We start from the raw sequence: 27699 nt of genomic DNA on the forward strand, positions 1-27699 counted from the left end.
TGGTATTATTGTACAAGTTGTTCTTCTGGGTTCTGTTCACTTCACTTTGTTATCAATTTTCACAAATTTTCCCAGGTTCCTCTGAAATCATCCTTAGTATTTCATCACCTTCGTTTATGATAATTTGTTGGGCATTTCCTAGCTATTTGGCATCCCCTGATGCCCGAGAATTTCTAATTCTTTGCTACCACAAAAAAAAAGTTCTGTGAATATATTTGCAAATATCAATCCTTTTCCCTTTTTTTAAAAAATCTCTTTGGGGTATATTCCTAGTAGTGGATTAAAGTGATTATATAATTATATAATTTCATAGGATAAATAGAGTTTTTAAAAAGGCATTATGCTAAGCAAGTTAATGAAAGAGGAATGTTTAATTTATTAGAGAATAAACCTGTTAAGCACTTTAGAAGCACCATTAACAAATGAACAATATCTAATGTGATTTTTATTGACTACAATTATTCTTTATTTGATCATGCAATTTTTTAATCTAATTCAAAGTGCAATTTTTTTCCAAAACTACATTTATTTTATGATATTCTGCAATTCAGACTTTTACTTAACTTTCTTTTTTTTTTTAAATTATTTAAGGCAATGAGGGTAACTAGCAGTGGATAGAGCACTGGCCCTGGAGTCAGGAGTACCTGAGTTCAAATCTGGCCTCAGACATTTAATAATTACCTAGCTGTGTGGCCTTGGGCAAGCCACTTAACCCCATTGCCTTGCAAAAACCTAAAAAAAAATTAAGGCAATGGGATTAAGCGACTTGCCCAAGGTCACACAGCCAGGTAATTGTTAAGTGTAAGTTAATATGAGGTTCCACTCAAATGAAAGTAGCACATTGAATATTAAGTGTCATAGTCCCTGTCTTTTAGTAGTTTATAATTGAATGGACAAGACATAAATAACAATATAAAAGAAAATGAAATAGATAATTGTAGTTAAATTCTTTGAGAATGTCATGAGGAATGTTATTTTTTTTTTCATGAGGAATTTTAGGGGGAAGATCAGATCTGGGGATGGGAGGAAGGTTGAGGAGGGAAAAATGTCATTGGGAATTTATCCCTCAAATTGGACCTTGAAAGATAGGAAGAACTACTTCAGGAGAGAGTTATTGAGACGAGGGGTAGGGTATTAAGAAGAAGTGAGAAGAGTTTGAGCATAGTAAGAGAGAAAAAAATCTGTTCAAAGCTAACAGAGTTGTATCAGCAAAGGCTTGGAGTTGGGAAATGAGGAAAAGATAATGGCGCTAACTTGAAGGAAGAGAAAGCTGGTTGGAGCCAGACCTAGACTTGAAAGTTAGGGTCAGGAATTTGCTCCTGGTCTGGTAGCCACCAAAGAACCATTGACTGTTTTGGAATAGAGGAATGAAATTTTCAGAGAGCAATGGGAAGATAGCTAAGGATATTGTAAAAGTCAGCTTGAAAAAAATGAGGACTTGTACTGTGGTGATTTCAGTAGACTTGGAGAGAAGAATGTGGATATGAAAGAGTTTGAGGTAAAATTGAGAGAACTTCATTAAACAGTTACTTGGTACCTATTGTGATCCTGCCACCAGGGAGGCTACATCCAGGGGAAAATGTTGGTGTGTGTATATATGTCAGCAGGCAGCAATGCCTGAACTTAAAACCTGAGTGATTGGGGAAATAGTGGTGATGCTATGAGTGCTTAAGTTTTGAACATGTAGCATTTAAATGTCTGTGATGCAATTTAGATGCAAATAGTTGGAAATATAGAACTAGCATTCTGAGGAGAGATTGGGAAAATATGTAGATTTGAGTCATCTGTGTAGGAGTGGTAATTAAAACCAGGAGAATGGATGAGAGATCACTCTATGAAAGAGTGTTAATTTAGTGATCTCTCGTTTTGACTGTTTTAGGTAATTTAGTTATTGTACAGGCACCAGAGTTTTTCACATGTTAAAGAGATAGTAATCCAAAATGTACTATGCCTGAAATTTCTTGGGGGTAAATTTAGCCAGCATTCATGTAAACATTTTGGAAAATGTAGTTACATATTGTCTGACCCAAATAACCATGTATGTGTATGTATAAATATGTACACACACCTATATGTGGCAAATATGTAACCTTCAGAATCCTATTTCATTTCATTGTTTTGAGAATTCAGAATAAATTATTTTAGAAACTAAATTGATAGAATATTATTTTGATTTCTTTTATGAAATTAATTTTGAAAATGTTATATTTCTGAGTTTTGAACCTCATTTCAACTATTTAAAAATATGTTCTCTAGCAGCCCTGTTTGTGGTAGCAAAGAATTGGAAATCAAGTAAATGTCCTTCAATTGGAGAATGGCTTAGCAAACTGTGGTATATGTATGTCATGGAACACTATTGTTCTACTAGAAACCAGGAGGGACGGGAATTCAGGGAAGCCTGGAGGGATTTGCATGAACTGATGCTGAGTGAGATGAGCAAAACCAGAAAAACACAGTATACCCTAACAGCAACATGGGGGTGATGGTCAACATTGATTCATTCCATCGGTGCAATCAGGGACATTTTGGGGCTGTCTGCAATGGAGAATACCATCTGTATCCAGAGAAAGAACTGTGGAGTTTGAACAAAGACCAAGGACTATTACCTTAAATTTAGGGGAAAAAACTGATATCTTATTGTCTGATCTTGATATCTCTTATACTTTATGTTTCTTCCTTAAGGATATGATTTCTTTTTCATCACACTCAATTTGGATCAATGTATACCATGGAAACAATGTAAAGACTGGTAAATTGCCTTCTTTGGGGGGGTGGGGGGAGGGAAGTAAGATTGGGGGAAATTGTAAAACTCAAATAAAATCTTTAATTAAAAATATGTTCTCAAGACATGTCTTATGAGTGAGTATTCATGTAATGCTAAAATTGCAGGATATATATGTAATTATGAAATATCATTATGAGTTCAAAAAGCTTAAATTATAATTGAACGTAATAGTAAGAAAGTTCAGTTTGCAGTCAGATGACCTGGATTCAAATCCTGGCTCTGATAATTAAGGGCTTTTTGACCTTGAACAAGTTACTTTACTTCTATGGCCATCAGAAATTTTAATTTATAAATTGAGAGTTGAACTAGATCTCTGAGGTCCCTTCCAACTCCAAAACTCTGATATGGTGATGAAATATACTTCTGTGAAGTAAAGTCAGGACATAGATTGCTCTGTATATATAAGTAATATAAGGAATTAGAAAGGGGGGGTAAAAGGAAAAACACTCATTTGAGAAGATATCTGAGTTTTTATGTATAGCCTTATCATCTAGTATGCGACCTCTGACAAGCCATTAGCCTTTCTAGAACCCTGAAAAAGGGGTAGAGAAATTATATATATATATATGTATACACACACACACACACACTGTATGATCTGAAAGTCCCTTGTACCTCTTAGATTGTGTGGTTTCTAGCATTGTTGAGTGGTTCAAGTGAGTGTTCATTTCTAACATGGAAGTGTAGAAAGCTGAGAAATGAAGTTATAAATGGAGATTTTATAGAAGAGCCTTGATGGAGAGACCTTAAAAAATGAGTCAGATTTGGAGAAGATGTGAATAAAAGGGAAAAGCAATAGAAGCAAAGGGGCAAAGACATCAAATTTATTTCCTGACTTAATCATCCCCTCAGATTTTTGTTATATCTGTGGTTAGAATATCATTGAAGAAGACTGTGTCAAAAGTTAATTTTTCTGAAGTTCTGTTATTTAAATTCTGAATGTATAATGATCATTGTTACTGTCTTAATAGGGCAACATAAAAAATAATAACTGACAAAGGAAAAGCTGTAAAACTTGTCGTAGTTGAGTGTTAATAGGTTTACACTTTGTTAATTTATCTCTGTGTTCCTTATTCCAAAGTCTTAATCATCAGTTAACAATAGTGTGCAAAAGATTTCCATTGTGATTGAACAATAGTGTGCAAAAGAGTTCCATTGTGAATGAACAATAGTGTGCAAAAGAGTTCCATTGTGAATGAACATACTACTTTTTAAAATACATTTTATTGGCATCTTATATCAGAATTATGTCTTGGAGTCTTACTCCTATCATATCCCCACCTCAATACTAAGCACAAAACTCATAGTACAGTAATTATATGTACAACATAAACAGTGTTGCCCATAATTCTTGATTTCTCCATTGAAAGAAAAAGAAAGGATGGGTCACTCTGTCCTCTAGAATTATTATTGGTTTTTCCATTTCTCAGAGGCTTAGCTTCCTTTTAAGGATCTTTTCAGTTACATTGTATAGATTGTTCAGGTTTGGAGTAGTATTTCACTCTTCTTTGTTATATCCTATGTCTAGCTTTGGAAGAAACCTCAGAAGTTACTAATCTAACCCTTTCATTTTACTGTTAAAGCAACTGAGGCCCTCGGAGGCAATGTCACTTGTCCAAGATGACACAAGTAATGTCAATAGCAGATTTTGAACCCATGTGCTCTGACTAGTAAACCAGTGTTCTTTCTGTTAGTTCATACATATCTTCCCTGGTTTCTCTGCTTCCTTCATATTTGTCATTTCTTACTGCACAATAATATTTGTTATATTGATATATATATATATATATATATATATATATATATATATATATATAAAATGACATTCCCAATTAGATCAGCTGCCACTTTGTGACCAGTTGTTTGCTTTCATAATTTCTTTTACCTCATTGGGACAAGTAGGTCAAAATATATGAACATTTGAGTCATTTTCTTACATAGTTCTGAATTGATAATTAATTTTCAGCTGTACCAAGAGCATTACTTTGCTTGTTTTTCTCTAGCCCCACCGTCATTGACTATTTCTATCTTTTATCAGCTTTTCTAATCTTATGAGTAAAGTAAAACTTCAGAGTTCTTTTCACATATGTTTATCTTAATAATTTGAACATACTTTCACAAAATTTAAAGTTTTGGAAACTACATCTTTTGGTCACTAATTTATAGGGAAATGTCTTGGTTCATGTTGATTCCCTTGATATCATAGATATTATCATTATCAAACACTTATAAAAGATAATTTCATTCAAGTTTTTTTCTCCACATTATAGTTTCTCTTCTTTCAGAATTGATTTGTTCATAGAAAAAAATTTTAAATCTTATGTAACTGTTCATTTAAATTAAACTTGCTTCAATCGCCTCTGAGGTCATCACTTTAAGTCAAACATTGGTATCACTGAGCCATGTCAACTCATAGTGGTCTTTTCCAGCTATGTCTATTTGTTACTATATGCCCTGTAAAAATGTCCTGTAAAATATCAGTAAAATCCTCCTTAATTAACAGGGAACTAGTGAATGAGCTTCTCAAAGTTAGGGACTAGCACTGTTATCTAGCATTCAGTAGCTGATTAAAAATAATTAATGGAGAGCAAGAAAGAATGCCTATCTTATTCTCTTTGCAGATGATGGCTTGAGCACAGTAAAATGTCCCCATGTCTAGGCTGATGTGAACTTAACACCTACCTTAGTGTTCTACATTTATTATGTACTTACTGATAGGTTTTTTTTTTATTGTAAAAGCACATTTTTATGAAGAACATGCATTTGATTGACAATGCATTTTTTCTGATGAGTGACTATAGTTTGTCAAGTGTTATAATGTTAGATATAGGTCATTGATATAGGACAGGAAGGAATTTTATTTCATTAATCCCTTCATTTTACTGCTGAGAAAACTGTCCAGAGACATTAAATGACTTGCCATAGGTTAAGCTCTAGAATCAGAATTTCAACCCCAAGTTCTTTTTCTTTAAAGTCCATTGCTCTTTTTGTTATAGCACACCAAATGATGAAAAACAAGAAGAAAATCATTTTAATGTAAAGATGAAAATGGCCTGTTTTTGTCAGTGCTTGCCAAATTCAGTTCTAGCAAGTTTTTGTCAATCAAATGTACTCTGCTTTACACAAAATAGAATGGTTTGGGATTATCTTTGCATGTACTGCGTTACAGAGCCATATAAAATAAAACCTTTGATGCTTAAAAGCAAAATTGTCACCAAAACTTTTAGACTTGTCATATTTACATCTCAAGGAGCACAACCCTAACCATAGATTACAGTGTGGTTTTTTTTTCCCACCTGTTTGGTTCTATTATTTTTGTGTGTGTGAAAGAATATTTCAGAGCCATTACCTCATATGAGACTAGCAAAGCTGTTGTTTTATTAAAATCATAGCACTTACATCAGTTAGCATCCTTCCATCTACCTTTTTAATTCAACCTATTAACCTAAGTGTTAACAATGTGGCTTGTCACTTGGAATTTTTCAAGAGAAAGTTGATCTATCAAGTAGGACTTGTGATTCAATTTCATTACAATGTGAAAAATGCAAGTTGGATGTTTACACTAGGAATTGGTACACCAAGCATTATAAGAGATTTTGGGAAAATTGTGCCCTTTGTTTGCAGACTTGTTTTATAATGATGAAAAATTATTTGTAAGCTTTTGAGTTACTAAGACTTTTCAAAATGTGTTCTCTTTTTAAAAAATTTATTCATGTTACTATAATAGTCTTTTAAAACATAATTCCTCCTTCTCCCACAAAGAAAAATAAAGTGAGAGAAAAAAATGTGCTCTGATCTGATTTCAGATACCATTAGCTTTGTCTTTGGGATGGATTGAATTCTTTATCATAAGTCCATGAGAGAAGTTGTTTCAATATTTTTTCCCACAATTGCTATTGTTAGCTGTATTTCCCTATTCCTCCCCACCCCCATTTATTCTATTTTCTCTCTCCTTTCACTCTGTCCTTCCTCAAAAGTGTGTTGTATCTGACTACCCTCTCCCATGATCTTCCCTCTTTTCTATCACCTAACCCCCTCCCCCCTCACACTTTTCTCTCTCCTTTTTCCCTCTAGGGTAAGATAGATTTCTATTTCCTTTTGAATATATATGTTATTTCCTCTCTGAGCTACTTCTGATGAGAATGAAGACTCACTCATTCTCCCTCACCTCCTCCCCTTCCACTCCATTGCAAAAGCTTTTTCTTGACTCTTTTACACTAAATCTTAGCTAATTCTACTTGAGTTCTGGAATTTGGCTCTAGTAGTCCTGGGAATTTTTATTTTGGTATCTCATTGGAAAAAGAACACCTGGAAAACAGATCCAAGAGAGATAATTTTAAATCTGGGTTACCTGAAAGTCATGACCAGGAAAAGAGCCTAGACTTTATTTTTCAAGAAAATCGCCTGGAAAACTGCCATGATATCCTAGAAGCAGAGGGCAAGATAGAAATTGAGGGCATCCATCAACATCAGTATCCTCCTGAAAGAGATCCCAAAATAAAACTCTGCAGTCTCCCTTGACCCCCACCCCCACCCCACACTGTCTGTGGACTGAGTACTCTGGAAGCAGCTGCTGGGTCACTCCACAGTCCTGCTTCTAGTTCCTGGGGCTGGAGCTGTGCTGAGTCTGGGCTCCGAGCTCACTTTGGTGCAGTAGTTTTCCAAGTTGTCCTTGGCAATCTCTAGGCTGAGTGGTCTAGAAACTACCCTGCTACCGTGGACCCACGCACCCCCAGGGACCCAGACACCCACAGGCAGTTTCTTTTTGGCTGGAGCCAAATTGCTCAACTGGCAGCCGGCACCTTTTCCAACCCTGGCAGAACAGGCACTTCCCACAGATCTTCCAAGTTATATTGGACTGGAAAAATTGTTTCATTTAGTCTTTCTATGGATTCTGCCCCTCTAGAATTTGGTTAGAGTCATAACTTAAAGGCATTTGAAGTGAGAGAAGCTTGGAGAGAACTTCTGGGATTCCCTGTTGAAGTCTGCTTATCTTTTGTTTTCCAACAAAGAATAGTGCAATTGAACTAAAGACATGAGTTAAGATTACAAATAAATGTTAGATGTAGAAATAAGGTACGTAGAAGGACACCAAGAAGCACTAGGAAGAAGAGAGGTTTTTTTTTTTCCTTGAGAATGAGAACAAACATGTTCAAGACGTTTTTGGTGGCACTGGGGATACAGAGGAGTCCTTGCTCATCAGAAAAGTCTACCTTGACCTTTGGATTCAATAGTTAATTTTGTAACAAGAGAAGTCTGTTAGATTACCCTACATGCCATTATATCCCCTTGACCTTCAAGAGAAAACTTCCTTTTATTCTGTCGTTCTTAAGGAGTTTTTGCAAACAAGAATAATTCTTGGTTCGGTACATATTCCTATACACTGTTTTATCTTTTCACAATAATGACCCTGAGTAATCATAAAAGCCAAATTATGTTCAATATGCTTTACTTGCTAGGTCAAATAGGGAATAAGTTCTATGAAAATCAATTAAAAGTTTTCTGCATTTGCTCTTATTCTAGACAATAAGCAGCAAAAGTTGTTAGCTGTTCAGATTATGCATGACTTTCTTGGTCCTTTTCTGCCAATATAGCTAACTATACATTAGGGATCTTGAAGTTTGTGATTACAATACATTAAATGATTGTAATCACAAACTTCAAGATCCCTGTCACACCAACTTGACATTATCTTACTCTTTGAGTTTTGCTTACACCTTTTTCTTCTGTCACCAATATCCTTAAGTGTAAAATTGAATTCTTTTGTAAAGCCTTTATTAAAGCAATCTAGTTTTGACCACTTCAGTTATTTTAATAACCCCATAGTCTGAATCTCCATGTTTGTATATGTCTCTTTTTGGTTTCATGGTTACTCAGCCCCCAAGTTGTAAATTTGTATATCGTCATGTGCCATCTAAGAGATTTTTATCACCTCCATTTGGGATGTTAACTAAGCCAGAATCAGAACTCTATGGATAGGCCTTGCTTCCCAGGAATCAGTTCTTCAAAATGAAGGAGCATGATCTTGACCCACTTAACCAGTATCCAGAATAGTCTTCAAGATCTTTAACATAAATAGTTAGAAACTGACTATTATCCATGTAAATTGGTGATATTTATTTTCATATTATCTCTCAATTAAATTATAAATTGATGTAAGCTACACCCTTGAGTAGTATATTATATTTTGCTTGTAATGAATGATCCAGAAAAATAATTGACTATCCTAGAAAATAGAGTATGTTACATAAAAAAGAATTTACTATCCTAGGAAACAGTGTAGCAAAATGGACAAAAACCAATAATGTCCTTAAAACCTGTTCATCACATCAAAGGAAGGTAAACTCTTTGATTGTCCATTGTAATTTTTTTAATTTTAGGCTGTCTTCTCATTTGATGTTCAAACATCTTCTTGGGCCATTTCCCTTCCACCTAATCATTTTATATAACTCAAGGAATGTAAGGTAATTCATAAACAGCTCCTTTATCTAGCATGGTAAGAAATTTTGCCTAAGTGAATTTTCATGTTAATTGCCCTTCAGGTGACCAAAACTTAATTCAGACATTTTGATAGAAATCCAAAATATTTAGTGATGTTTTTAAACAGAAGACACTGAACGTAATTTAAAATTTTTATGACTTTTAACATTTTTGTGAACATATATATTTTAGTTTTTCTGCCTAATTATTAGGAATTAGGTGGGGGTTTTTTTGGTGCTATGATGTTTCTGGCTCATACTGTTTTACCCACACCAGTTATCCTCGGCACTAATACTGCACAATTAATATTTATTTTAATAGGTCAACTTATAGAAAGCAATTTACATGTAAAATTATGAATATTTACACATAAAATTAAGTAGGATAACCCATCCTCTTGGTTTTTCTCAGCTCTATTAAATAATTGATATTTCCAAATAGTGTTAAGAATGGTAAAGTAGTATTTTGATTCCTGAAGAATTTTTTTCTTTCATTTATATTTAATAACCTATTCCTCAAGGGTTATTAAATATAAATGAAGAAATGTATATTTTTAGTTCATATCAGATCATACTTTTGTAATACACATTTCTGTTTTTTACTTTGGAGTCAGTGTTACACACACACACACACACACACACACACACACACACACACACACACACACCCTCTAATCATTTAAAGACTAGACTACATAAGATAGTAACTGCCTGTGAATAACTAGAGAGGGGATCCAAAAATTGACTAAAATTTCCAGCCTCTGTGAATGGTGATGCCATTTAAAGAAATAGGGACTTTGGCAGAACACGATAGGCTTGATTGTAGCTTCAGTGACCTCCACTTTTTGAAGCCAATAAAGAAAGGACTCACATTTAATAAAGGAACTGGAGGGAAAGGAAGAACCTCAAAAGAGATTTAATGTAATCTTTGTTGTATGGTATTCTGACCAATCTTACTTTACAAACTATAATATAGTATTAAAAATGTTTGCTTTCTCTGATGTTTAACTTTTATTGAAACCAGATTCTTGTTTCCTTTGCCAAGACCTTTGTACTTGTTTGAGCAAGTAAGCCAGAATTCCTTGTTTCTAATCTTAGAAAGAAATAGATGCCAGCATTTATTCATTCTGTGTTTTGTAGTCTAAATAGAAGATAAAAACATACACACACTACATATACATGTATTTATATACTTAAACCTCACTTGTTTAATACACTACACTCCCTCCCCACAAGGGGAAGTAAAAAATCCATGCATAAGGAAGTCAGTAAACTGTTCTCTCTTTTGAAAAAAATAAATAATATTTCTTAAGTCCTTTTACAACTCTAATACACTTTCAAAATAATTGCATTTGAGAGTTTTATTATTTATCCTTATTGTATAGAAATTGGAATGATTCTCAATAAATATGGAATCTTAATAATACCTAGTTTTTTACATATTTAAGTAACTAAAGGACTATGAAAACACATTACCTAAACATTTTATATACCCTTGGTTTATAGAGCTCAATATTTTGTCAAATATTTATGGGAGAAAAAGCCCTATCCCCTTTTCTGCACATTTTATTTCTGAGTATTTTACAGATTGTATTTTAACTGTGGATTTCTTTAGATTGCTTCTTCTGAGAAAAAAAAAACCAAACCTGTTTTGGCCATTGTAAAGATAAAGTAAATACTTTGATATACTAAATATTATTTTATTTGATTAACTCAGAATTTATTTTTAAGCATCCTAAATATCATATATCTTTGCATATTTCTGTCAGATTCCCCTTGTAATTATGTTATGTAGAGTATGGGGAGGGAGAGAAAACATTATGCTTTAGAAAATCCTGTTTACCTATTTTGTTATTTTACAGGTTTGATTATACAGGATGTGGAAGTTCAGATGGCAATTTTGAAGAATGTACAGTGGGAAAATGGAGAAAAGATGTTCTTTCTATAATGGATGACATAGCAGAAGGACCTCAGGTTATTTTATGTGATTAAGTATTGATATCAAATAATAAATTAGATTCTTGTTATATACTTTAAAAGAAGAAGAGGCAATAAACAAAGTTTTGCTACTTGACTTAAAAAAAAATCATGTTTGTAGTTTTCTTTCCCTGCTTAACTTGCAGGTTTTTCCTTTTCATTTTTTTTTAAATTTGTATACACTAACTTTGTATTATAATAGTGACAATAGCTCGTGTTTACATGGTGCTTTTCAGTTTTACAAAATGTAATTGAATACATTACCTCATTTGAACCTCACATTAGCCCTTTGAAGTAGGTGCTACTTAATATTGTTATCTTAGATTTACAGATGAGGCAACTGAGGCTCAGAGAAACTGAATCTGATGATTACAGGAGTAAATGTTGAAGTCACATTCATAGTCAGATTCCAGGACTCACATCTTCCAGTTTGGCCTGCTGCTTTTCAACCACATATGAAAAGTTAATTCTTCAATTGTACATCCTCCTAAACACCTAAATACAGTTTAAAATCAGTGATAATCATTATGTAAATGTTAATTTTGTAGATTTTGCTATCTCATTTTTAAAGTAAATATTTTCTTTCCAGATATTGGTTGGATCTAGCTTGGGTGGCTGGCTGATGCTTCATGCTGCAATTGCACGCCCAGAAAAGGTAGTGGCTCTCATTGGTATAGCTACAGCAGTAGACATCTGGATAACAAAATTTAATCAACTTTCTGTTGAAGTAAGTAAATATGTATTTGTGTGTTTATGTATAGACATACATATATATTTATATATTATATATAATATATATAAATAATATATAAATATATTATATATATATATATATATATATATATATATATACATATATACACACACAGAGAAAGAGCAAGGCGATGGTGATGACTCAAAAGCATGCTTATTAATACCATGTACTTTTTTCTTCTAACTTTTCTAATTTTTCACGTCCCTCCTTGCTTATTCTTGTTCCCTTTTAAACAGTCTCTTAGCTATTACAACTTCTTACTTCAAGGTTCTCTTCATTTTGTTTTCTTATGTGTTCAAAGCCTTTTTGTCAGATTTTATCTGGAATCACACATGATCACTTTCTCAAATTGCTTCTGTGGTATGTCTCTTTCTTTACTAATCACATTACTTTATTTTACCCACATCTTTTGGAATCTTTTGCACCTGTCCATTTTTGTTCTTTGGATTTCACCCTTGTTTGTTGCTTCAACATTCATTTGGTTCCTTTTTTCCACTTCTTATATAAATGTTTCATGATGCTAACTTTGTTTAGTTTAGTACTTAGACAAATTTGTGACAGAGATGAAGTGTCTGAATTAACAGAAATAACTGAACAAATAGGGCTCTACAAGCTACGCTAATTAAAAAAAAATGTGGATTACAGCCAGGCAAATGAGAACTTCTTCACTAAATGTCAGGTTGCAAGTGGCAACACTTTCCTCTTAGGCCAAGAGTCAACAGCCTTAGTTTTGCTTGGGTATACTGCTGATATATCAGAAGATACAAAGAAAAGGAAAGAAAGGAGAGTGAAAAGATGAAAGTGTTAGCAGCAGTATTTTCTTTAGTTCTCAATCACTGATCCTTTTGCCATAAGTTACCTGATGAGTGCTCCTTATCTGTTCAGTTGGATGACCACAACCTTTTTGAAAAAAAGCTCCTCTCCACCTCCCTTTTCAGCCAATTCCAAACTTCTCTCTCTACCCTTCCCCATAAACATCTCTTTTTTTTTTTAGTTTTTTTTTTTTAGTTTTTTGCAAGGCAAATGGGGTTAAGTGGCTTGCCCAAGACCACACAGCTAGGTAATTATTAAGTGTCTGAGACCAGATTTGAACCCAAGTACTCCTGACTCCAAGGCCGGTGCTTTATCCACTACACCACCTAGCCGCCCCCCCCATAAACATCTCTTAAGAAATCTTACATACCTTTAATTTATGTATGAGTGATTCCTTATTGGGAGAAGACTTGTAAATCTATTTCACTGTGCTGAATTAGATTTTTTTTTGTAATCAGATATTTCAGTAACAACTATAAGGGCTAGGCATCTTGCTAGGTAGTGGTAATCTACACACTACAAAAATATGATCTTAGAGAAAAATCTTCTAAAACCCCCCTTGTAATTTTTTTTATCTTAAATACTGGATTTATTTCCTTTGTATTGGGGAGAATATTAATGTTTTTACCATTAAATTTAATGTTTTTCCCATTATTAAATGATCCATTTAAAAATACATAGAATTGGGGCAGCTAGGTGGTGCAGTGGATAGAGCACCGACCCTGGAGTCAGGAGGACCTGAGTTCACATCCAGCCTAGACACTTAATTGTCCAGCTGTGTGACCTTGGACAAGTCACTTAACCCCATTGCCTTAAATAAATTTTAAAAAATTTTAAAAATACATAGAATCAGGAGAAGAAGCCATAGTAATAATTTCAACTTGAAATTTAACATACTGATCAAAATGACATAAATATATGTTGCTTATGCATAATGCCTTCCCATCATATAATAGGTATTTAATAAGTAAATGAAAAAACATTTATTAAATGCTTATTATTTTTAAAGCACTGTGCTTAGCACCAGGGATACAAGTTGAAAAGCAGGGAACTTGTAGTTTAATGAAGGAGACAACACATTTGGAAGGTTTCAGCTGCAGGTCAGATGGAAAAGTACCATCATCCAACAGAAGTCAATTCTTCATTAATGTCATTTCCACTAATCATATCAGCTTCTGATATTGACCTCCTTGATAGGAGCATGGACTTTGATGGCAAGAACTCTCTTTTCCGGGTCTTCAGGAGTTGTGCCTGGAGCACTTTATAGGGGCAGCAACCCCATTGCATCTCCACATCTGAGAGTGCAGGGTTGGAAGCATTTTTGTTCTCAGTGCTCTTGGACCCATTCTCTTGGACCATATACATATATATGCATGCATACACAAATAGATATATCTTATTCCACTATTCAAGTATCAGCTCCTTGAGAATGGGAACTTTACTTTATTCATTCTTTATATGCCCTCTACATTTTGAAATTAAGTACTTTTTTTCCTTAAACATTTTTCAGTAGATGAAGTTTGATTCTTTTCTATTTTTATTCTTAAATTAGGGTACAGCCACATGATATTTGAATTTTAAATACTAAAGCAATGATATTTGGTTGTTTTTCTCTTTTCTTAGTCTTTACAGTTTGTAATTATGGAATGTTGAACATAAGTGCATATTTTAAAGTCCTGACTTTTTTCTAACAGGAAAAAAAAGATGTGGAAATGAAAGGTACATGGGAGATGCCATCAAAATACAGTAACAATGGAATTTATGTCTTCAAGTACAGTTTCATTAAAGAGGCAGAATTCCACTGCTTGTTAAATGGCCCTATCCCTGTGACGTGTCCTGTGAGATTGCTCCATGGCATGAAGGATGATGTCATTCCATGGCAAACTTCCATGAAGGTTGCTGACCAAGTGATCAGTACAGATGTAGATGTCATCCTCCGTAAAAATAGTGACCATCGAATGAAGGAGAATGAGGACATTAAACTTCTTGTGTATACAATTGATGATTTAATTGATAAGCTTACCACCTCAAATTGAGTTTATGGTTGCACAAATATACACTTTATTGTGTGGTGACCAAAATCCTATTTTTAATTGAAGTGGCAGACTGATGAATCAGGAAGTCTTTAAGGGGTGACAAATGAAAAGTAGTGGTCTATAAGTTTTTTTCTCCTACCTCCATATTGTAAATACTATATAAGGATTTTCTTAATGCAACATTTGCACACTTGGTCAATTGTGAATAAAGTATAGGTTGTTTTTGGAAATCTTTTTCTCTTTGCTTTTTTCCCTAAACTTTTTTTATTATAATGTTTCCTACACTATTTTTTTTTACCAAGAAAATGTTTGTGTTGACTGTGTCAACGGTTATATTTGGTTAGTGCTTCTTGAATTGTAAAATAAAGCTTAGTTTTTTTTTATTTATGCCCATTAACTATGAAGATTTGTGAAATAATTGTAGTAGTTTTATGTTCGGATATACAAATTAACAAAATTTACCAAAATGGCTCAGTGAAATTGAAATTTGAAAAAGTCTGGTTATAATAAAGTTCAAAATTTAAAGGGTTCTAACTTTTATAAAATGTTATTGATAGAATCTGTAGGATCGTTTAAGGTTATCAGAAAATTATTTCAAGTATCTTCATAATAATGTTTTCCTTTGAAGTTATTTTGGTTTGTTTTATTTAGAAGTTTATTTTACTTAGAAATCATATTTAAGTCTACTTCAAAATTTCAAGAATGCATTATTTAATTAATATGTGTACTTAGGCTGATGCATCTTGTAACCCTTCCATGCTTTCATGAATTCTTAAAATTAAAGAGTTCAGTATCTAACGGTAAACCCTTTGAATAAACCTTGTCAAACTTATCTGTTGCTGGCTTAGCCTAGGACTGCCACAGCCTATCCTTTAATGGCATGGCCTTCAAGAATTATGGGTTACTTCTACATTAACAGACTTGTTTTTAAGATTTGAAGAATAAGACTGTTTTTATCTCTGTATCCCTTCTGCCTTGCACAGAGGTACTTAATATGTTCTTGGTGATTTGGAGAAAATATCTTGCCATGTCACTAATGACAAATGAGGCTAATATAAGGTTACACTTACCCTGGTTAAATTTTCAAGTCTTTGATGTGGATTTAAAAAAATCTACCTCAGATATGTAGTTGAATAACAATTCAGTAAGGTTGTAGGGAGAAGGTTGTAGACTACAAATTCAGTGAGTCAGCGAAGGGAACAAGGTAGCCAAAAAAGTCAGTGCTTTCCTTAACATAAGCATATGTTATATACATAGATATATCGATAGATATAGATATAGATATATATACACACATATGTGGATATATATACATATACATATATATAACATAAGGTTAGTGCTTCTTGAATTGTAAAATCTTGGTTTTTGTTATTTATGCCCATTAACTATTGTCTACTTCATTTATATAACAGTTCCCCACACTGTCCTGGGCCCTCTCTATACTACCTTTTCTGGTCACCTAATTAATAATAATAATAACTGGCATTTATGTAGCATCTACTTTATGTAAGAATTTTACAAATATCTCATTTGATTGTCACAACAACCCAGGGTGACAAATGCTTTTATCATCCCCATTTAACAGTTGAGGAAACAAGCAAAGAGATGTGGCTCAAAAGGAGTTAATAGGGGGTGGCTAGTTGGCCCTGGAGTCAGGAGTACCTGAGTTCAAATCTGGCCTCAGACACTTAATAATTGACCTAGCTGTGTGGCCTTGGGCAAGCCACTTAACCACATTGCCTTGCAAAAACAAAATCAAACCAAAAAAAAGAGTTAATAGTCTCTTCATATGACTCCCAGTTCTATATGTCAGTCTCAGCCTCTTCCCTGAGCTTTAGTCCTGCATCATCAGATACATATTTTTATATGAAATTTCAAACCTGCTATTCTGGAGACTTGTTAAAATTTAAATTTTACTAAATTAAGATTTAATTTTAACTAAATTGGAAATTTCCAAGACAGAACTTACTTTTTTCCATAAACACTCTACCTTCAAACTTTTCCATCTGTTGAAGACCCTACTGTTCTTTAAGTCTCCCAGGTTCATAACCTTTGCATTATCGGTGATTATTCATTGTCCCTTGCTTCAGATATCTAATCAGTGCTTTTTTCTATCTTTTCAATATCTCTTTTGTTTACCTCCATCTCTCTACTTGCCCCATCACTACCTTAGTTCATGTCCTTCTGTCCTCTTGACAAGATAATTTCAGTGACCTAATCTCCTTATCTCAAGTTTCCTTACTAGTCCATACTGCATTTTGCTACCTTAGTGATTTTTCTATGTGTGTCTCTCCCCTACTCTGTAAACTCTAGTGACTCCCTTTGGTCTCCAGTATAAGATAAATATTTAACTTTGCACCCTCTCAACCTGACCACTATTTACCTTTTCAGCTGCACTGTACATTACTCAATGTCTTCTAACATGTTCCAAAATATTTATAGCAACTTTTTGTATTGGCAAAGAACTGGAAATTGAAGGGATGCCCATCAATTGGGGAATGGTTGAACAAGTTGTGGTATGTTATGGGGTACTACTATTCTATAAAAAATCATGAATAAGGCAGCTAGCTATGTGATGAAGTAGATAAAGCACTGGCCTTGAAGTCAGGAGGACCTGAGTTCAAATATGAGCTCAGATAAGTAATAATTACCTAGCTGTGTGACCTTGGGCAAGTCACTTAACCCCACTGCCTTGCCAGAAAACAAGACAAAACATGAATAGTCAAGCTCTAGAGAAGCATGGAAAGAATTACAGGAACTGATGCTGAGCAAAGGGAGCAAAGCCAAGAGAATATTGTGCACATTAATAACAACATTGTGAATTGATCACCTTAATGGATGCAGTTCTCAGCAGTTCAGAGAGCTAGGACAACCCTGGGAGACCTATTACAGAGAATGTTATCCACATCCAGACTAAGAAAAACAAACAAAACAAAACAAAATCTGAACACTAATTTTGCTTTTTAAAAATTTATCTTATATTTTTCCTTCCTAGTACGTTTTCTTTCTTTTCCTAGTCCTAATTTCACATACAGAAAATTACTAATCTGTAAAACATGTTAAACACAAATGTATCTGTATAATGTTCACCATACTGTTTGCTGCTGAGGGAAGGGAGGTGGGAAGGGAGGGTGGAAGGAAATTATTTAACTTATAAATATGCATATGCATGTGGATGAATGTTGAAAAGCTTTCACAGTATGCAATTGGAAAAATAAGATATCAATTGAAAAAAAGAAACAAAAAAAATTTGGGGGGCAGCTAGGTGGCGCAGTGGATAAAGCACCTGCCCTGGAGTCAGGAGTACCTGGGTTCAAATCCGGTCTCAGACACTTAATAATTACCTAGCTGTGTGGCCTTGGACAAGCCACTTAACCCCATTGCCTTGCAAAAAAAACAAACAAACCTAAAAAAAGAAAAATTTAAAAAAAAAACATGAAATACCCCATCTGTTGAATCAATGGAAAGGGGAGAAAGTTATGACCAAAGAAGAAATAGAGAATATTATAAATTGAAAAATGGATGATTTTGACTTATTTAATTAAAAAAAGTTTTGCAGTAATAAACCAATGCATCCAAGATGAAAAAGAATGCAGAAAGCTGGGAAACAATATTCACAGCTAGTGGCTCTGATAAAGGTCTCATTTCTAAAATATATAGAGAAATGAATCAAATTTATAAGATTTCATGACATTCCCCAATTGATAAATGGTTAAAGTAATTTGCAGATGAAGAAATTAAAGCTATATATAGTCATATGAAAAAATGTTCCAAATTATTACTGATTAGAGAAATGCAAATTAAAACAACTATGAGAGGGGCAGCTAGGTGGCGCAGTGAATAGAGCACCAGCCCTGGAGTCAGGAGTACTTGAGTTCAAATCTGGCCTCAGACACTTAATAATTACCTGTGTGGCCTTGGGCAAGGCACTTAACCCCATTGCCTTGCAAAAACCTAAAAAAAAACCCCAAAAACTATGAGGTACCACCTTACACATATCAGATTGGCTAAGATGATAAAAGGGGAAAATGATCAGTGTTGGACAGGATGTTGGAAGATTGGGACATTGATGTACTGTTGGTGTAGTTGTGAACTGATCCAGCCATTCCAGAGAGCAATATGGAACTATGCCCAAAGATCAATAAACCAATACTAGGCTTATATACAAAAGAAATCATAAAAAATGGGAAAAGTCCCACTTGTTCCAAAATATTTGTTGCAGCCCTTTTTGTAATGACAACAAATTAAAAAATGAGGAGATGCCCATCAATTGAGGAATGATTGAACAAGTTTTTGGCGTATGAATATTATGGTATGTTATTGTTCTATAAGAAACCATGAATTATCAGACTCTAGAGAAGTATAGAAAAAATTAAATGGACTGATGATGATGATTAACAAAGGGAGCAGAATCAAAACAACATTGTACACATTAACAACAACATTGTGAGTTGATCAGTTATGATGGATGCAGCTCCTCTCAGCAGTTCAGAAAACCCTGGGAGACCTGTTATGGATAGTGCCATCCAAATCCAGAGGGGGGAGAAACCCACAGAAGCTGAACATATATTATGTTCGCTTTTATAAAACTTCTCTCATATAAAACTTCTCTTTCCTTACTATCTCTTGGTTTTCTTTCTTTTCCTTTAGTCCTAATTCTTCTTTCACAAAATGACTAATATGTAAATGTGTTGAACACAAATTTATAAGTACAACTTTTACCAGACTGTTGACTGCCTGAGGGAGGGGGAAGGTAGAAAAATGTGTAACATATAGATTTGCAAATGGATGAATGTTGAAAAACCATCATAATAAGGTATTGGAAAAATAAAGTAAAATATCAAAAAAATAAAGGTTACAAAAAAAATTTTGGTGGATCCCAGTATGATTTTCATAGACTGAAAATTCTTCACTAGAGAGAATACAGGGAACTTCCTATCAAAGTGCCTAGAATCCAGTGAATTGTTTATTTGTTGACTAAATATAATTTTTCCTTTCATTATAGCAAAAATCTTTCTAATTCTGAATCCAGAGGCATAGCAATATGAATTTGGAAAATATCTGAGTTGCAGAATGTTTCTTTTTTAAAGAAACTACTATATTTCACCCACTGCATCCCAGAGCCATCTCTAGGCATCTTTACTTTTACCTTTCTCTGGACTTCAATGACTTTGGAAAAGAGCAAGACTGATGGCTCTGTCTCTGCTAAATCCAATTGATGTACAAATCAAGACATTTCCTGTGATGTTTTAATCCCCTTTGAAAATGAAGGATAAACAACTATTTTTGGGGGGAAAAACATTTGTTTAGGAATTATAAACTATGATTTAAAGAAAGCTACTGAAGTAGGGAAATAGTGGATAGAGAATATATTTTATAGCTGTTAGTGCCCTCTGCACCGATCATAAGTCTTCATCTACCCCTCCCCCCAATTCCATTGTTCAAGTTATTGACAGAAGGTCAATGAAGTTGAGTAAAGTACCTTGCTCCTCCCTGTCAGGGTCTCCTGATGGATCCCTGCCCCCAATAACAAAAGCCCCTTTTAACCTGAAAGGATTGAGTCCTTGACCTGCCATCCCTCTTCTATATATCCCTACTTATCTCACTTCTGCTCTCTTGAGTTCCCTGCCCTACCTGAGTCTCTGGACTAAGTATTCATGAGCGATTTATAACAAATGGGTACTGAATCAATAAGAGTTTAGGGTATATCCATATGTTTAAAGTTAATGCAGTGCACTTTCTATTTTCCCAATGCTCTTATTACAAGCTTTTCACTTCTCTGTCCATGCATACAATATGACATGAACTAATCTGATCATCAGCCCTAGCAAACCTCAAATTCTGAAAACCTTGCATTATTTACAAGAACATTTGACACTTTTGAATGTGAAGGCAACTGAAGAAGATAAGGCAAATACCAGTGGAGAGGAAAGATAAATGAGGTCATCTATTATACTTTGCATCTGCTGCATCTATTTGGCTAAGGGCACTTTCAGATATATAAATCTGAAAGAGCATGAAGCAATCCCAGCAGTCTACGGAAAGGTCAAAATGGGGGAAGGGAGGAAAAGAGCCCATTGAAATGGGGAGTTTGTCAAAACATAAAGGTTCAGGGAAAAAGGAATTTTCTTGTCAGGCGATTGATTCACCCAAAGTAAATCTCACTTTGGAAGCTAAGTGATGCAATATGGCCCAAGGCATCCTTTTCTGGAAATATCTATATATCTATCTATCTATATCTATAACTATATAACTATATATCTATATATCTATATCTATATCTATATCTATATATATATATTTTAGGTTTTTGCAAGGCAAATGGGGTTAAGTGGCTTGCCCAAGGCCACACAGCTAGGTAATTATTAAGTGTCTGAGACCGGATTTGAACCCAGGTACTCCTGACTCCAGGGCCGGTGCTTTATCCACTCCATCACCTAGCCACCCCCCTTTCTGGAAATATTAAGGGGAAGAAGGGAAGGAAAATATAAGGTTCATGTTAGTGGGAGGAGTGAGAATTGAAAAACATGACATACTTTAAAAATTATTGTTCTCTTTTGTTTTATATCACTGTTATATATGAAAAGATTTCACCTTATCTGTCACAAAGGAAAAAAAAGAGAAAACTAAGTTTGGCATTATATAAATGAGCTGCTCCTTAATTCTCCCACCTTTGCCCAGAAGAGACAGAGATGTTTTTTTTCCTTATTTCTTCTCAGGGGCAAACCTGCTCTCTGTAATTATTCAGTATCCAGCTTCATACTTTAATATAGTCTCTTTCCATTCACATTGGCTTGTCATTTGGACATGTTGTTTCCTGGTTTATTCCATACATTTTTAAAGAATATTTTGTGAATCTAAGGTCACTTTGTTCAATTTAATTCACTGGTATTTATTTGAGTCCTCCTACTATATATAAGGCCTTATGTGAGATACTATGAGAAATAGAGACTCATTAGCTCTAATCCCCATACCTGAGGTACATACCATCTTGAATCTATTCGTTATCTTTTATGGGTTTATACTTTTTTGTTTAGCCAGCAAGATTGCTCAAAATTTCAAAAGAATTGGGGAGACTAGGTGGCGCAGTAGATAGAGCACTCACCCTGGAGTCAGGAGTACCTGGGTTCAAATCTGGCCTCAGACACTTAATAATTACCTAGCTGTGTGACCTTGGGCAAGCCACTTAACCCCACTGCCTTGAAAATTTCAAATGAACTAAAAATAAAACCCCAGCTAATTAAACTGAGGGATATTGCTATTACTGTTTAGTTGTTTCAGTCATGTCTGATGCATCAGGACCCCATTTGGGGTTTTCTTGGCAAAGATGCTGGGGTGGTTTATCAGTTCTTTCTTCAGTACAAAATGTTTCTTAAATAAGGGGCTTCTGCCTTTAAAACACTAGCAGATAGGAGGAAAAAACCAAGTGTGGGAAGGATCAGGATGCTATGTCCATACTTCACAATCCTATGAAGCTTGTGATTCAGATAGAATTATGTCCATTTTACAGATAAATTAAAACCCAGAGATGTTAAGTGACTTGCCTACAACTCATAAGTATGAGGACTGAGATAAGAATCTTGCTTTCTCTGGTCTAACATGCTTAATAATAATAATGATGATGATTAATATTTATATGGTACCTCCTGTGTGCTAGGACAGTTTTAAATATTATCTTATTTGATCCTCACAACTCTGGCAAGGAGTAGCTATTATTAGCTCCATTTTACAATGGAGGAAACTGAGGCAGACAGAGGTTAAGCAGCTTTGCCCCAGATCACATAGCTAAGTGTCCAAGGTTGAAGTCAAACTCAGATCTTGACTCCAGGCCTAGCTCTCTGACTACTGTCACCACCTAGCTATCATGATTATCACTCGTCTATGCCTCTGTGGTAATATTGGGGGAAAGTATTAGAGTTTGAGTCAGAGGAACTATATTCAAATCCTGATTTTTGTGCCAACTGCTTGTGTGATCTTGCCTCAGTTTTCTCGCCTATAAATAATGAAAAGGTTGAAATATTTGCCTCAGGGTGCCTTCTAACTGTGTGAATTGTGGGCATAATCAAAAAAGATCATTTTTATAATGTGGTGATAATTCAAGGTAGACATAAAATGTGTCATAAAAGAAGTTAAAAATTATTTCAGTGAGGGTCAAAGGTAGAGATTACATCTGGTTGAAAGGGTCAGTGAAAGTTTCATGAAGAAGTCAATATTTGAGATGGGCCTTCAAGGTTGGAATTGAAGTGTGTAGAAAAGATGTTTTAGCCAGAGGAAATGCCATGAGCAAAGACCTCTGGATAGTAAAATATGGCATATATAGTTTAATCAATTATAAAGCATGTCTTTTGGGATGGATTTATTGAGAATTTTTTCAAGAGAATCATTACAACCAGTCTTAGTTGAAAACAAAGGTAGTTTTATTAGAGAAGGGGTTAAAGAGCTAAGAATACACAGTTAAAAGTAGAAGCAATTGTATACATCTCTATGAATTTGGATAACTTTGCCATGTAAGTCTCTGGTTCTGATATGTCTTGATCCCAGAGTACTCCATCATCATTCTCTAAATAGATGTCTGACATATGACTATATTTGCCAATCCTGAGACACAGGCCCACTGAGCTGAGGGGTTTCATAAATGTATAAAGTTTTAGGAAAATGGTTTTAGGACATTAGATAACTTAGAATAAAAGAATGTCATCTGGATGTTTCATATGGGTTGTAGAATCATCAGGACATAGCATCATCACATATGGGTCAACTTGATCTCCTCCTGTTCTTTCTTTCTTTTTGCCAATAGAGTAACTGTTGGCCTTGTGTTACCTTCCTGTGCAAAGGGGTTTGTGAACCCCCTATTCTTCTCTCCACAATAGTCTCCTTTATCTAAGTCTAGACTTAGAGTCTGAATATCTACCTCACTTTTAAGGGGTTTTTTGTGTAAGTAATATATCATTAAATATCTTCAGAGATCTGAAGAATTTATTGTGAAAGAGGGAAAGAATGGAACTCTTGGAGTGACATTGATTGCATTTTACCAAGTTTTGGTCTAGTAATTACTGCCTGATCTTACCTATTAATTTTTTTTAATCATGTTTTTTGGTCTTTGTCAAATTAGATCCAGAATTGCCAATTCATAAAATATAATGAAAGTGAGGGGTGCAATCATAAGGACCAAAGTCAACCAGGTGATGGCTTCCCTATTCAAGGGAGGGGAAGTAATGGGATCTTCAGAAAAGTCCTGCCACCACCTTCATGAGGCCGCTTTTCCAATCTTTCCCACTGCTCCAGTATCTCTACCTGGGATCTATTCAATAGATCAGACCACTCAGAACCATTGTAAAACTTCAGTATGTTTTCCATGAGTGTTCCAGTAAAAATCCTTCTGATATTTGCCCCTTCTTCCAAGTTGCTGATTCATTGGTGTCCAGCACATAGTAGTTTATGGCACCAATTTGGTCTTCTAATATTGAGAATCTCCTTGTTAGTTATGTGATCTAGTATGTAATCTCAAGATCAAAACAAGGCTATAAGCAAATGTGAAAAAGTTGTTATATTCTAAATAGGTTTCCCCTTCCACAGTAAATTCTATGGTATGAGCTCATTGAGAGACATATGAATAAATATTATTTTCTTGGTTATCTATCATATCTCTTAACCTTAACAATGTCCACTTAGTTTGCAGCTTAAGCATTTAGTAGATGAAATATCTATCCTCTACCAGTTAAACTCTTTCTCTCTCCTTAATTTCTAGGTCTTTTCTTCTCTTTCTATGTTTCCAGTCTTGTATCTCATTCATATACATGCTACTTTTCAACCCAAATATCAATGGGTTAGATTAGTAACAGCAGGACAAAAACAAAACCAAGCAACAATATCATTTTAAGATGCACTTAATAATATATAGGTAGACAAACTTTAAATAAATCTGAATTCTTCAACTAAGTTTCTCAAACTTTCAGGCATTATCCATATGCAGTGAAAAAAAGTCACCAATTTTGTCATGGTTCATATTTAAGTCCACAGTGCAGATTTTTCTGTCTGTAATCACCACTGATGACAATCAAATTGCCACAATCTAGTTTTAGTGCCTTTAGTCTCCCAGAACTGCAAAAACCACCCCAAGTTTACAATTTCTTCATAATCCCAACCCTTTCCCCTTCATTCTTAGGACTTGTTTCCAAGGCATTATTTCCAAGGTGCTTTCCATTTGTCTTCTCATCAGTTTGTTACACTGTGCAATCATTCTTCCTGTGTCTGGTCACAATCCGTTGTAAGGGCACACTACCACACTTTAGTTGAAGGCTCCTTGTTATATTTACTCAGTCAGATGAAAGGCTCCATAAGTTTAAATACTTGTAAATCAGTAATAATTACAGACATAGTTATTCAAGCAAAAGTAATAAAAATTTCAGCAAACCAACAAAAGCAGCATCAGCTGACCTCTGTAGAAGTCTTTATGATAAAGCTGCTTTGAGTCATAAATACAACACACAATCCTTGAATAATTTTGTTATACTTAAAAATTATATTTTTAATTAAGTGTTCATGTGCTTTTTGTGCTTCTTATACCATTATGACTAATTGCTTTCTCTTTTCTAATCTTAACCTGCTACTATCAAGCCATATTATTTTTTTAGATTTTTGCAAAGCAAATGGGGTTAAGTGGCTTGCCCAAGGCCACACAGCTAGGTAATTATCAAATGTCTGAGGCTGGATTTGAACCTACGTACTCCTGACTCTAGGGCTGGTGCTCTATCCACTATGCCACCTAGCCGCCCATATCAAGGCATATTTAATGAAAATTTGGACTAGTAATTAGAGTTTAAGATTGGAAGTCAGGATGACCTGGGCTCATATCACACTCAGATTCCTCCTCAATAAAATGAAAATAATAATGGAAAGAAAAAATATGGAATAACTTAATATACTGTGTTTCCCATGAAAGCATGAAAGTGCTTTGTAAGCACAGCACTGCAAATAGCCCAGGCACCACTAGACTGAGGTCACAGGGACTGGTGACCTTTTCTAATCCCTGATCCTTCCCCATCTTCCAGGATTTGTCCTGGATTCATTGTGCTGGGGTTGTCTGTCTCCTCAGGAGGGGAACAAGGCTCCCAATACTTTAATTTTACCATTTTCTCTTCATCTATTCTCTTCCACCCCCATCTTAGGTTCCTAAGGGAACAATTCTATTGTTGTTTCTCATTTCAGGAGTCTTTACCAACAGAGGAGAAGCAAAAAAGAGGGGAGGGCATACAAAGACATATATAGAATACAAATATGAATCAGATTTGGAACAGTTTTTTCCCCCCACATGGGAAGGGAATTGCTTAAGCAATAAAGAACCAAAGAATAATTAAAATCAAATTAAATGCTAATATTCAAACATCACTATTGAGAAATTTACTTATTAGTTATTTTACATTACTTCCTACTAAATAAAGCTCAATCAGGGTCAAGTGGTGAGATTTTTTTCAATTTTTCTTTCTGTGTAGTCTGACTATTCTGTTTTTGCCACTGGTTCCAATGATGCCTTAAATGAGAATGTTGAGGGTTCTTTTGGAGATCTCATAAATAGCTTTACAAAAGGAAGGATGACAAAAACAGGAGGCATCCCCCTATCCCAGACCCAAATTTGCCTAAGAGGCTGTGAATTCATGGCTTGCTTGAGACCTAGTGTGAAAAAGGACAACTTTCAAGCCACTCCCTATGGTTCAGAAAGTCATTGAAGTCAAATGAAAAGTTCTGAGAGCCAGGCAATTTTTCTTGTACTATATTCAAGAAGTTCATCAGCCAATTAAAAGATTAAAAGATTCACTATGGTCAACAAGAAGCAAATAGAAGATACCTGCTCCTGATAGGGGGAAGGTAGAAAAACCCACTCCCAATATTCATCCATAAAGGGGGATTATATAAATCTTAAGGTTTACAGAACTTAAATATGTATAAATGTGAACCTTGATTGGTAAATCTGTATTTTAAAATTAGACATATATGGAACTCACTCTTCAAAACTAATTTTGACTGGGTCTATACCCTGAAGAGATGATGAAAAAGGGTAAAAACATCACTATTCATAGTAGCCCTGTTTGTCATGGCAAAGAACTGGAAATCAAGTAAATGTCCCTCAACTGGGGAATGGTTTAGAAAACTCTGGTACATGTATGTCATGGAACACTATTGTTCTATTAGAAACCAGGAGGGTTGGGAATTCAGGGAAGCGTGGAGGGATTTGCATGAAGTGATGCTGAATGAGATGAGCAGATCCAGAAAAACACTGTACACCCTAACAGCAACATGGGGTTGATGATCAACCTTGATGGACTTGCTCATTCCATCAGTGCAACAATCAGGGAGAATTTGGGGCTGTCTGCAATGGAGAATAGCATCTGTATCCAGAGAATCAACTGTGGAGTTTGAACAAAGACCAAGGACTATTAACTTAAATTTAGAAGGGGAAAAAAACTTGATATCTTATTGTCTGACCTTGCTATCTCTTATACTTTGTTTCTTCCTTAAGGATATGATTTCTCTCTCATCACATTCAATTTGGATCAATCTATACCATGGAAGCAATGTAAAGACTGGCAAATTACCTTCTGTTGGGAGTGGGGGGAGGGAGTAAGATGGGGGGGGGATTGTAAAACTCAAAATAAATAAAATCTCTAATTAAAAAAAAAACTAATTTTGCCTGTGAAGCTCTTTGGTCTATTCTCCTGCTGCAAAATTCTCAAGGCTCAAACTGTTATCTAAAAACTAGAAAAAGTCTTGTAGTTCACTTTTCTAGGCTTGCTTATTTTACACATATTCCTAGAGTCTCATGGCTAAAGAAGAAGAATCCTCATTTCTTAACCA

At 34.7% G+C, this 27699-nt stretch overlaps 1 protein-coding gene across 2 annotated transcripts in view; it reads left to right on the forward strand.

Moving 5' to 3' along the window:
- ABHD10 (abhydrolase domain containing 10, depalmitoylase) overlaps positions 1–27452 on the forward strand; it is a 29879-nt gene extending 2427 nt beyond the window's left edge. The window contains exons 3-6 of one of the 2 annotated variants that reach the window (XM_074214481.1): positions 9166–9249; positions 11127–11238; positions 11831–11968; positions 14503–27452. In XM_074214481.1, coding sequence (XP_074070582.1) covers positions 9166–9249; positions 11127–11238; positions 11831–11968; positions 14503–14844 — 676 coding nt within the window. In that variant the 3' untranslated portion in view covers positions 14845–27452. The remainder of the gene's footprint in view (positions 1–9165; positions 9250–11126; positions 11239–11830; positions 11969–14502) is intronic. The other variant, XM_074214482.1, reaches the window with a different exon arrangement.
- Positions 27453–27699: the final 247 nt, after the last annotated feature.

This window comes from Macrotis lagotis, chromosome 1, assembly GCF_037893015.1.
Source record: "Macrotis lagotis isolate mMagLag1 chromosome 1, bilby.v1.9.chrom.fasta, whole genome shotgun sequence".
Taxonomy (NCBI): Eukaryota; Metazoa; Chordata; class Mammalia; order Peramelemorphia; family Peramelidae; genus Macrotis; species Macrotis lagotis.